Source organism: Alligator mississippiensis, chromosome 2, assembly GCF_030867095.1.
Source record: "Alligator mississippiensis isolate rAllMis1 chromosome 2, rAllMis1, whole genome shotgun sequence".
Lineage (NCBI taxonomy): Eukaryota > Metazoa > Chordata > Crocodylia > Alligatoridae > Alligator > Alligator mississippiensis.
The window spans coordinates 97,575,921-97,588,456 of NC_081825.1; the positions used below are offsets into that span (position 1 = coordinate 97,575,921).

General features: G+C 39.1%; 1 protein-coding gene across 9 annotated transcripts in view; it reads left to right on the plus strand.

The window, feature by feature from the left end:
* LRBA (LPS responsive beige-like anchor protein) overlaps positions 1-12,536 on the plus strand; it is a 611,727-nt gene that overhangs the window by 233,082 nt on the left and 366,109 nt on the right. For all 9 annotated transcript variants that reach the window (XM_019481504.2, XM_019481508.2, XM_019481505.2 and 6 more), the window contains exon 36: positions 6,549-6,657. In XM_019481504.2, coding sequence (XP_019337049.1) covers positions 6,549-6,657 — 109 coding nt within the window. The remainder of the gene's footprint in view (positions 1-6,548; positions 6,658-12,536) is intronic.

A 12,536-nucleotide genomic window follows, 5' to 3' on the forward strand; every position in this document is an offset into this window, starting at 1 on the left:
GAAACTCGAGTACTGTTTTGAGATGGGTCTTCTTGAACCGGTTCAATGTGATGTGCAGATACAGATAATTCCATGCCTAGTGTCCGGTCTGTCCTCCAGGCATCCCAAACTGTGCTGCCCTTCAGCCCCCAGCTCCCTGCCAAGCCCAGGCGGCTGCTCTGGGATGCTACCAGGACTCTTCTGGCCAAAGACAGAGAGAGACCACAGTCTTCAGGGTTGGGGAAGCATAAAACCTCTGTGTTGTTTTCACTTCCCTGCTAGTGATCTCAGGCTTATTTGGGGTGGAGGGGTAGCTAGGTTTTGGGAGAGGAGTGGCCATTATGGCTCCTGCTTGGGGTGGGTGAGTGGGTGGGTGGCTGTGCATGTAACAGTAAACACATGTCACTTGCTGGGATGTGGGGTTGGGGAACAGAGCCACTGTAAAATGGACATTTAGTAGATCAAAATGGCTGTCATATGCTCAATGTGAAGAGAGTTAGCTCATTAATTGGTAATTGCTCCTTCTCTGTGCTTTATGCTTGCATCCAGCTCTTCCCTGGTTTCTATGCTGCACATGGGAGTTGGAACAACTAGGGAGCTTTTGAGGAGGAGGCAGAGCACCCAGCTTCCTGAGAAGCATGAGTCTCACCCAACACCTGGCCACCCCTCCACTGTAACCTTTTACTCTCATCTGGGTCTTCTCCTCCCTCTAGGGCAGGGGCGGGCAATTATTATGGGCAGAGGGCCGCTTACTGAGTCTTGACAAGCCATCGAGGGCCGCATAACAGGCAGCCCAGGGCAGATAAATATTAATTTTCTAAATTTTTTAAGGGCCCTGCGGGCTGGATAGAATGGCCTGGCAGGCTGCATTTGGCCCCTGGGCTGCATTTTGGCCACCCCTGCTCTAGGGGGATTCTGGGAAAGACTCTAGGCACTGACCCCTAGAAAGGCATGATGGTCGGGGTACTCTATCACCCCATGGTGGCATTTTGGCACTCTGAAACGTGAGGGTTCTGTTTAGAACCCTTCGTAGCATGTGTGTGGACACTTCTGTTCAGGGACACTTGTGAACCAGTTCCCAATCAGTGACATTCTTGGGACAGTTCAAGCGTTACGTCTGTCCACTCTCTAAGAAAAGAGTACCCATTCTAGCCATAACTTCTGGCCAATGCTCGTTTCCATTGTTTTCAGACCACTAGTTTGTTCTTATTTTCTCAGGCCTTTTTTTTTTTTTTTTTTTTCTGCCTTTGCTAGAGTATTTGGTGAAACTGCTCACTGAATCTCTATATAGGCTTTAAGCAGTTTGTCCCTTGCTGAGTAAGATTTGGGGGAGCAAAATTATAAGTACTTCTAATACTTTGTTGCCACCAGATCTGGAACTGATGCAGTTGTTTCACACTAGAACAAACCTAATTCACCTAGAACTCTTCATTTTGCCTTCTTGGGCATTAAATTCCCAATAACAAGGATATTCTAAGACTACTGGAAGAAAAACAGAAAGATTATTTATCAATAACAGTTGTTTGCTGAGAGCATATTGCCTCTGCATATCCATGTTGCTTGTCTGCTCTCTTCATTTGTTTAAAGCTGTGAATTCTTGAATCGGGGAGAGAGCAACTGCAGTGAAAGATCAGTTGCCCTGATAGACATTATTCTCCACAATGTTCCTGTCTTTATAGCACATACTAGAAATGAGGATGTATGTAGACAGTGCATTTGACTAATGAAACGGTTGGAACATAAATCTTTTTTAGGTATAAGGGTGCACATGAACAACTAGTGGCTGTAATCACAGAGATGGGTCAGGAAGGAAGGGTACTAGAAACTGGAGTGAAAGGAGGAAAAGAAATTGCGTTCTCCTTCCCCCCTTCTTTCTGACAGCTTCTTGCAGTGGAAATCAGGGCATATATATAGAAGAGTGGTAGAAAAACATGCCTACCTATCAGTGACCCCTTTAATGCTTTTCCTTATCACAAGTCCTTTACTTCATTTTCTGTCTTGTTTCTTCAGGTCAAGCTCTTCCTAATTTAATTTTTAACACTTCCCATTTTCACTTTCTCTCTTGCTATTATTTCTGGGGTTTTTGTGTATTATTAACCTGTCTTTATTTCTTTCCCTCTTATCCATTTAACCCCACTTCTTTCCTCATCTTTTTCCATTTCATCTGCCACTCTCTATTCATTTAGTTTTTTACTCCCTTCCCTTGTACTCTTTCATTCACTTCTTTTCCTGCATACACATTTTCATTCATTTTCTCTCATCATGCTAAGTGAACTGCCACTCACCTTCCTCAGCTGCTGTGTATACACTTGTATGTTTAGAAGCTAAGAGTTATCAGAAGAGAGGTGGGTAAAAAGGAGGAAGAAGTAGTAAATGTTTGAGTGATTCAGGTGCACAAAAGCATCTTAGAATTATGTAATGGATAATGACTGAAATACCTATGGTGTTTTTTGTCGAGTGCTTTGTAATACTGAATTCTATTCACATCTGCTTACCTAGATTTTTTGTGTCCAGAATATTTTGGTGTAGTCAGACACCTTAAATTGAAACGGCATATTTTCCTGAGACTTTTATTTTAAAACTCCAGTATATTTTAGTGCGGTGCTTTATTTACGAAAAAAAAGTTTTATTTACAACTGTGAGATTTGAATATTGCGACTGCTAAGATCTAAGACTCATTTTGAATATAATAAAAACATGCACAGGGAAAATTGTTGTGCTTTGTGCAACATTATCTATTGTACCAAATGACTTTAGAAGTAAAAGATTCTGGTAATAATTAAAATACAGGTCTGGTCTGAAAAGTGACTCCAAAATTGTCTTATTCTTTGCTTGTTCTGTACTGATTTCCAAAGCCAACATGACAAAATGTCCCCTTAATCTTAGTAAGCAACCATTGATCCTTCTGGATCCTGGTGTATGCATGAGAGGTCACCCAGATGTTTGACACATACGCCTAGGCAGAAGTAAGGTGGAGTGGAAGCTGGCCAGACCTTTAATCAGCCCTTATACCATTGAGACAGAATCCGAAGGCCAGATTGAGTCTGCGTGTCTGGGAATGGAACCCAGGTCACCCACGTTGTAGACAAGGATTTTACTACTGACCCATAACAGTGGGGTCCATTTAATAAATACATTGCTAAAGAAGGTAGAGATCTTTCTAGCAGCAAACTTTACAGATTTCCATGTTTGATCTGAAAGTTAAGCTGAGTTTTTTGGCTACTGAATATCCAGTGATAAAGTTTTAACTGGGCAAATGTTCTTACCCATTATACTGTTATAATAGGGTATACATTTATTCTTTCCAAACAATCATCAGAATCATTTATACATTATCCATGCCCTCATTAGCACATCTATGATTTCATTTCCCCTGAATTAGGGGGGGGAAATTAAGCATTAATTAACTCTCCTCCTACCCTTCCCCAACCCCCCCCCCCCCCCAACACCTTTGGATTACATAGCCCTGGCTGAGTTATCTCTGTAATGTTATTGGGACTATCACCTTTTGTTACCTAATATATGATGGTGAGGAACAGTGCAAGATGACTTCTTTTAAATAAGCACTTTACACTTAAAATTTAAATTTCTAATTGAGAGAGTGTGGTTGTATATGTAGTTCTAAATGTGTAGATATATTACCCAGCTGGGGAGGTAAAGTCGGGCCTTTTTTATTATCATACAAATAGTGGACAGAATAATGCAAAACAGCTCCGTCACTGCCCTCCACAGTCTAGTCTGAGAGGGGATCTAGTGGCTGTTTACAAACTCACCAGGGGGCACCAGTGGAAGTTGGGTGAGGCACCACCAGGGTTACTAGGAATAATGGCCACAAATTGTTAGAGAGAAGGTTCAGGCTGGACATCAGGAGACATTACTTTACAGTTAGGGCTGCCAGGCTCTGGAATGGACTCCCAAGTGAGGTGGTGCTCTCTCCTACCTTGGGGGTCTTCAAGAGGAGGCTGGACAGATACTTGGCTGGGGTGTTATGACACCAGCACTCGTTCCTGCCTGGGACGGGGGGTCCGACCTGATGATACGTTTAGGTCCCTTCTGACTCTAAGCACTATGAAGCTAAGCTTGTCTCTGAGGCTTTCCATTGTTTTGTTCTTTTTCCTTCTTTCAGGGTTTATCAGCCCTCTTCATCTATGACTTCTCTAGCTGGCTCCTGCTACCTGCTGATGTCTTCTGCCTGTGGAGGTGTTCTCTCAGGGTATAAACAAATGTTGCCAAATGAAGTGGAATAGTTGTGCTGGGATGTGTCAGGGGCTGATCCTGAGGGACAACACTTGGGGTGTCTCTCTGAAAATGGGGGAACCCCAAGTTTTCCCACTAGCAGAGCTGTGCCTGGGGAATCTCTGGGCACTCCCTGTGCGAGTAGGGAAACTCAGTTTCCCTGTTTGCAGAGAGGTGCCCTAGTCTAGGCATGCATCTTTACAAACAAGTAAACCTCAGGTTTCCCCTTTTGTAGAGAAGCAGGCTCAGGATATTCCATATGGGGCAACCTAGGCAGTGCCAAGGGAGTGCCTTCCTCGGGTGGCTGGAGAGCTTGGGCAGCTCCAAGCTGCCTGCACTTTCCCATCTTAAAGCAAACAAGCATGTGCTACAGAATATCAGCACAAATTGATACCATTTGTGTTGCGGCCACAGATTCTGAGCACAGAATTGGCACAAGGGGCATGGATATCTGTTTGCCCAGCCCTTTGTGCTGCCATAAAATGGTGAGCAAGTGTAAGTATATGACTTATATCTATAGCTCTTGGTTTTAAATGGCAGTAATGGATGCACTGACAAGTTATATTAGAATAGAAGAAAATATGTTTTAACATGAGCTTACAAGATATTATTGTTAAGCATAGCACTTCTGAATGGGATGAGGAAGAAAAAAGATCTTAAGGAATAGGCAGGTCCTATTGCTGTAGTGTATTCCTCAACAATAGTTGGAGAGGCATTTGTTAGATTAGCAAAGCGGGTATCAGAAAGAGGGACCATAAAATAAAGTAGAACTGTAATTCCTGCATGGTGGTTCATAGGTTCATTTGTATCTCCTTTAGAGTGTTCTCAAATAAATGTTTGATTAAAGTGTATCATTTTCTGTGATAATTTTAAGAGTGGATAGTGTTGGAAGTTTGGATGAAGTTTGTTGGAAGAGATGAAGTTTAAAATGACAGAGCAAGTTCTGAAAGGAAGAGGATTTCAGTGAGAGGGCAGAATTAAAGTGCCCTTTGCCTGTATGACAGACCTTTTCGAAGAATAAGCATATGCAGAAGGTGCCATACTAGACTGCTAGATGTCATGTCGAAGGTTGCATAGATAGAAACATTTATGCCATATCTAGAACATAATATTCAAAAAGGGGACAGAGGGTAAGAAAAACGGGGAACACTTGTGTAGCTAGAGTACATGAATTTTCATAAGATATACAAGCTCTTAGAAAGGTAGTATTTGCCTACAAGTTTGACAGTTTTATTGCTGTTTTAGGGTCATGAGAAAATAGGGGTGTATAGGTCCTCATGAACTAGTCCATCCCCCTGCTTAAGACAGAACCTTCCCTGACTAAATTATCCCAGTCAAGGTTCTGTCTAACCCGCTCACGAAAATTGCCAAGGGTGGAGATTCTACAATATCTCTAAGTAGCCTGTTTCATTGCTTAACTACTGGTTAGAGAGTTCTTCCCAATCTCCAACCTTAAATTACCCCTATAAATCCAAAACTGTATGAAGTGTGTTTTATTATTTAGTATAGTATAAAGTATTTTAGGAACAAAAATCAGCCATATTTTCTTCTGGCTTGAGTTTTTGAATGCTTTTATAGTATTGTGCTTCTCTTGCACTATTCGCATGTCAGCTCAATTTTAACTTTAGAAACCATAATTTTAGAAATTTAAAAATAATTTTTTTGTGAACTTGCTGAATAATTGGACTGTATTTCAACCCATCAGCTATGCTGCCATTCATAGACTGCTCAAGCTGTGGTTTTAAAGACCTCAGAAATTCTAGATTGAATTACAGTCTTATTTACTATAAAACTGGAACAGCTCTGTAATTTAACATTGAGTTTGTGAGTTTGGGCATGTTTTGCAATCGTTAAAATATTACTTAATATATCACAGTGTAGAATTGCTATTACAGTGGAGAAGGAAAAATTGTTTTGCAGTGCATTTCACAAACCTTTCATCAGTTATTGAAACTACATATATGCACACATGTATGTTACATGTTTAAAACAGTTGCTTTATTACTATTTGCAATGACATTTTGGGGTGTGCAGGCATATGAAAGAGGTATTTTCTCATGTTTTACAAACAGTCACCTCTGATTCAGGCTGATGCACCTCAACCTTGCCTTTTGTCACATTAAATGGTAATGGTCATATGCTTTTTAGTACTGTCTTTACTTTTTGATGCATTTTCATTAGGTTGCTGGAAAATTACTTATGTTTGCAGATATATTTTTTTAATGTAACAGGTCAGTATTCTGGAGCAGCCCTCAAAGAGTTGTATATAAATGATATTTCCTTGATTTTTCTGAATTCATAACCACTAATTTTTAAATATTTTATGCCCATAGATTGTTAAGCCAAACTATGAAGGACCACTTAGTAAGAGTGGCAAATGAAGCAGAATTTATCTTGAGCAGACAGAGAGCAGAGGATATTCACAGACATGCTGAATTTGAGGTAAGAAGTCAGAAATCTTGAAGAGAATGGCAGTTCTGGCAGATGCCAATGCAAAATGCATGCTTTAGTAATTAAAGGTTCAGTACTGCAAGGCACTGAGCACACCTGGGAGATGCAAGGTATCCTGAACTCAGGGCATGTCTACATGTCTTGGGGTGGTGCTCCCTGGCTAGGATAGCCTCAGATGTGTCCTGCGTCCTGCCACCTACATCTGCAGGCATGCCTTAGACTTGGAAGTATGCCACTGAGGAGGCCTCTGGTCATTCCCAGTCACTGTTTTCAGGCATGTTGGATACTGGAATCTGCACAACAGGTACAGAAAGGTGCCATAAGGTAACTTCACGGACATATTTCTAAGTCTGGGGTGTGCTTGTAGGAGCGGGTACATGGGGTGTGCTCAGTAGTGTCCCAGCTTGGACATGCCATTGCTGTGGAGTAGATGTGTCCCCCTGATGACTTCAGTGGAAGAATGGGGATGTGGGGGATTGCCTAGTACTTTGTAGAATCTACAAGAGAAAAAGGTTGGAGAGCAGGGGAGAAAGCCAACATGATTATAGCATTTACTATTAATGAAGCTTTGTGGCATTATGGCTATTTTACTAAAGTATCATATATCAAGCTAAAACTCATATTCAAAATCCTTACTAGAGAGATCTTACCGCAGCTATTATATCAAAACAGAAATTGTCTAATTTTTACTATTATATGGCTTGTTTACTGTTTCACTTAATTTTGTCATAGTTAGTTTTTAATTTGTTTCATTATGTTTCACATGACACAACATAGTTTTGTGAGGCTGGTATTTTCATGACTCCAGGGGAATTTTAAAATAAAATATAGATATGTATTTTCACTGAACTATTAAAAAAATCCAATCTCATTGGTAACTCCTGTTTAACCAAGCCCACAATTTTGAGCATCAGCTGGTTAACAGAGTTCCTTTGTGCGTGTATGACCTTATTTGATTGTTTAAAATGAAGCTAGTGAAATCTCTTTGAATTCATTGGTATTCTATTTTAAAGGGATTAAGTCTTTCTTCTAATATGCTGCATTGCTTGTGTTTTGTTTTTAAAATGAAACATTTAGTGTATGAAGGCATGCTTGTGTTTTTAATGTATTTCTAAACTATTTTCTCTTAAATCTTTACTTGAAAAAAATACAAAGATGAAAGCATATTTGTCTTAGACAGTGCTTATGTTTTAAAGGTCATCTGTGTTGGCCCCAGGATTCAAGCTGTGCGTTGTTTAATAACATATCTGCACTTCATCTAGAGCTAGTTACCCCCTCCTGCAAACAGAGATGTTGTAAGATATCTACAGTACCATTTTGTGGTGGTGGAATAGCAGGCATGTTTCATTTATTGCATCAAGGCATCAAGGGTTTGGCGACAGTCCTGTGGAGATGAAAAGTGCATCTTTTTAGTTCATTGCCTGATAATCATTGGAGTGGGACATGCTTGACATCTCATGTTCTGGATTTATGCAGAAGCTCTGTCCATGACATGATATCATTGATTAGATGAACAGCTCACTTTTTTTCCTTTAGCTGCAAACTAAGAAAAAAATTGTGAAGCATTGGGCCTTGTCATGTAAATATGGGATATGAATGGATACACTTCACCATTAACATTATTTCATTCTCAAAACAGTTTTTTATGGTGTTTGGCAGGAACGTATGCTGAACAAGAACTTTTTATTTTAGCTTTGTGTGTTGCTTATGCCTGAACTCTCTAGGATGGAAGCTGATTGACACTTCTTTAAGCGGATGCTGCTTTGAATCTCTATCTCAGTATGACAGCTCAAGGGGTTTAACTTGTGTCAGTTTGAACTTAAACAGATACTAGGTTACTGAAATAAGAAACAGTTCTGTTTTGTTTATCAAGTTTAGTTGTGTTGCTGTGTGTCTGCTGCTGGAAAATGTTTGGAAAATCTAATTCTGTAGCATCATATTTGTTGATGTGTAAAAATAATGATATATAGCTCTTGGAACTTTTAAAACAATCAAATGCCAAATATGTTGTTAGAGATAAGTGACTTGTAGATAGACTGCAATGAATGTTGTGGCTTTTTTATGGAAGGGAGAATAATTAGCCTCTCTTATTAGACACCCTTCCCCCCCCGCCCCCCCCCCCCAGTCTACTTAGTGTTCAGAAATCTCTGCATGGCTTGTCAAATTTATGTCACGGTTTGATTTTCAAATGTTTTAATGTCTGGTTAACTTTGCTAGTGCTGTAGCAGATAGGAAAATGAAGGGGGGTGGGGGGCGGGGTGGTGACTCTGGTCTGCTACAGCACTAGCAAAGTAAACCAGATGCACACAGTTGAAATAAATCTTTCTGCAGGCACGATGCTACTGCACTAATGAACTTTGCCACAACAGTCCTTAGCCTTTCCATTTATGTGATGTGTGTGTGAAAGAGGGAGAAAAAAATATTACTATACATTTATAAATATCACTAATAGTTTATACATATATGTCTCAGAAATGAAAAGCTGAGATCTATTGTGCAAAGTGGGTTAGTCCAATAGCATTGTTTAGTCACATTGGTTGATTTCTTATGGTCACTTAGAGCCACTGCATTTAAGATTGGCAGTCTTTGTTCACACACATATAAAGCTAGGAAGAGAAGCTGGTTCAAATTGGGTGTGACAGAGCTACGGAGGCAGGGGAGAAGGGCCAGTGTGGTGAGGAGATGCTGTAATTGGAGAGGAAGATCCTGATAATGTTGAGACATTTTAAAGAATTTGCTCTCCTTCCTTAAACTGATTTACATTTACAAACAATAAACGGAATGTCTCTGTCTTATTCTTAGTGATGCTGTATAAAACTCTTTTAAAGCAACCTTTATTCAACAATAAACAGAAACAAACTTTATTCAAAGCCTTCGTTATTCTCAGTGTTATTCTGCCTGAAATTTTCTCCTTCCCAAAGCCAGGGTCTTGCAGTGTATCCAAAAGACCTATAGATCTGAGCTATTTTGAACCAGGATTATCTGTTAGTTAATAACATTTTTGGTGGGACTATTATAGGAATCAGAAAATTTGCTTTTTAGAAATGGAGGTTTCTCCTTTCTAAATGGAAGTCAAATGTCACCATTGAAAGACTTTGTTTCAGCCTGGTTTCTGGAGAATTTGGCTTCAGAAATAATAATAAAAAAAGACTGCTAAAAAAACCTGATAATTGGATAGAATGTAGGTGGTTACTGGAGGAAGAGCAGAAACCATGCGAGATAAAGTGAATGAAAGGCATGGGTACTGTACAAAGAGTAGGCATCACTTTGCTGAATGAGCCCACCTCAGAGTTGGATATAAACAAGCATTTTTCACCTGACATCTCTATTTGCAGCATCCCAAGTACCTTAAAACAATGGGGACACTATTATGTTTCTTTCTGCATTGCAAGTATTCACAGGTTTTTTTTTCTGGTGTGAGATGGCAAGTAGATATCAGGAACAAGAGTGGTGATGGGAATTAATGAATGACATTTTATCTACATGTGAATTCCAATATTTAGCCCACAGGGGCAGGAGAAGCCAGCAGCCATTTCCTCTAACAGGGTTCATACCTTTTTAGCCATGCAGGAGAGGAGCCAAGAGAGAAAGAAAAGGCTTTCTTTGACTAGGTATGGACAACAATGGCCATCCTTTTTATTATGCTTTTTCTGAACTCTTCTCATTTCCCAATCACATTTTATTATTTTTTGAGGAAGCAACAGTTGATATACATAAAGGATTCATGAAAGAAATGGATATATGCTCTGTGTCCTCAGATGTGCTTTAGGAAGCAATACCATACTCATTTTACAGATGAGATACTATGAAACAGCAACCATAATTACCTAGGATTATAGAGTGAGGATGGAAGTATTCGTATCAACAATAACATTCAGGACCAGAAGGTCCACTGAATATTGGTGGGACCTGTGCATACAAGTCACTTAAACATTTTCAGAATTTATTCCGAGTTACAGCTGGGAATTCTGCTCAGGTGCCTTGCTGCTTACTTTTGTGCCCTGCCTACTAGTTACACATGTGCATCTAGTCCTCCTGATATAAATTACCTTGAAAATCTGGTTTTGTGCTGTCTCAGAACATCTATTTGTGGAGGCTGCTGCAGAGTTGACTTTTTGATGGTAATTGGATTTGGTGTTGTGGGAAGTTTGTATTTTGTTTAATTTGTTTTGTTTTCTAATTTATGGCAGCTGTACCAAAAGTCTTGGGTAGGCACCATGGGTTATTTTTGTGTAAATATAAATATGTATCCAAGGGCTATAAACAATTTAAGCCCAAGGCACCCTCAATTTCTCTCTCCAGTATCAGCTGAGATAAATATTGAATAACCTGACTTGGTTTTGATCAGATTCCATGCCACCATATCTCCACTCAATGGGCAGAATAAAATATTTTAAGCAGTCCTTCCTCCGACAGAAGCTCTTTCTTAGCTTTAAGGTACACACTTACCTGTATGAAACCTGGGGATGAAAAGAAGCCTCTTCTTTATAAAGAACTTTATACAGCACTTCTTTATAAAGTAGTGGATCCTCCTTTTTCTTCTCCCTTTCCTACCCTTTGTATTCTAATCATTGCTTTCTATTTAGCAACTCTGCTTCCTGCAGTCCCTTCACAGCATCTGATGAAGTAAGCCCTTTGCTTAAGAAAGCTTATTCTATACATCACTGATTTAGTTAGTCCAGAAAGGGGCAAATCTACCCTGCTGTCTGCCTGACATCAGACTAGCATAGCTAACTGCCTCTATTTTATGAAACCATGCACAATATTGCCAAGAAATGATTCCAAATTCTAAGGAGTGTAGGGTAGTATGAAGGATATACAATAGTAGCAGTAAACAGGAATCTGTTGTTTTTATTTAGTCAGTCTGAAAAGTAGTGACTGCCTTTGACTGCCCAGTCATTTTGTTAGTCATACAAACCACTGTTCTTTAAAATAAATCACATAAATGACTATCCTCTTGGATTTAAGTATCTTATTAAAAATGAGTGGCATTGAAATTATTTTATTGTTTTGCCTTTGCTCTCAAATTTGCATCATCCACAGAGTTGTTGTTCTGATTATTCCTGCTTTTGTTGATTAAATGAGTATTTCACATGACTTTTTCTTCGCATTTGTTATAAATCATGTTAGGCAGCTAACTTCTCTGCATGATTTCTCTTCAATAATTAAATCTAGCATTTCCAGCTGCTGTAAAATTTGTTGCCCTTTTCTGTTCAACTATGTTTCTTCATGCGGAAAACTTAGATTTCTTCACAGTTTTAATTCTTATTCAGTACCAGTTTATAGGCCAAGGTTTAGCTGTAATAAACTGTGAATATTTCACTTTATGGCTCATGCTCAAAAACAAATCTTAATGCTAATATGAACATTGTCTTTACTTGGGTAAGGTGCAGTGCTGCCCTGTTTGTCTGTCTTCCAATGATTTTTTTAAATAAAAAAAAATGTTTTCCTCTTGACAGGATATGAAATATGGAAGTTCCAGTAATAAGTAACATCTCATGTATACTATACTCTTTCTCCTTCTCATGTAACAAAACACTAAAGGTTACAAAGGATGTTCTTTTGTATCAAGGGAATGGGACTTGGAAGCTGAGCATGGTTGAATAGTCTTACATCACATGGAGATCAAAGCCTTACAAAGGAAAATTATAAATCATTTTCACTTTTTTCAAATTTTATTTGTTTTGCATCCTGTTATTGTATATAACATTATCTATGGTGATGATTAATCTGTATTAATAAAATAACATTTTATTTGGCAGGGGTACACTTTCCATAGAAAATATCTATATTTTCCATATAATTTGTGGTCTTTATTTTTAAAATAAAAGCTGTTTTGCTACAAGATTCTTCTATCATGCTGATACTTT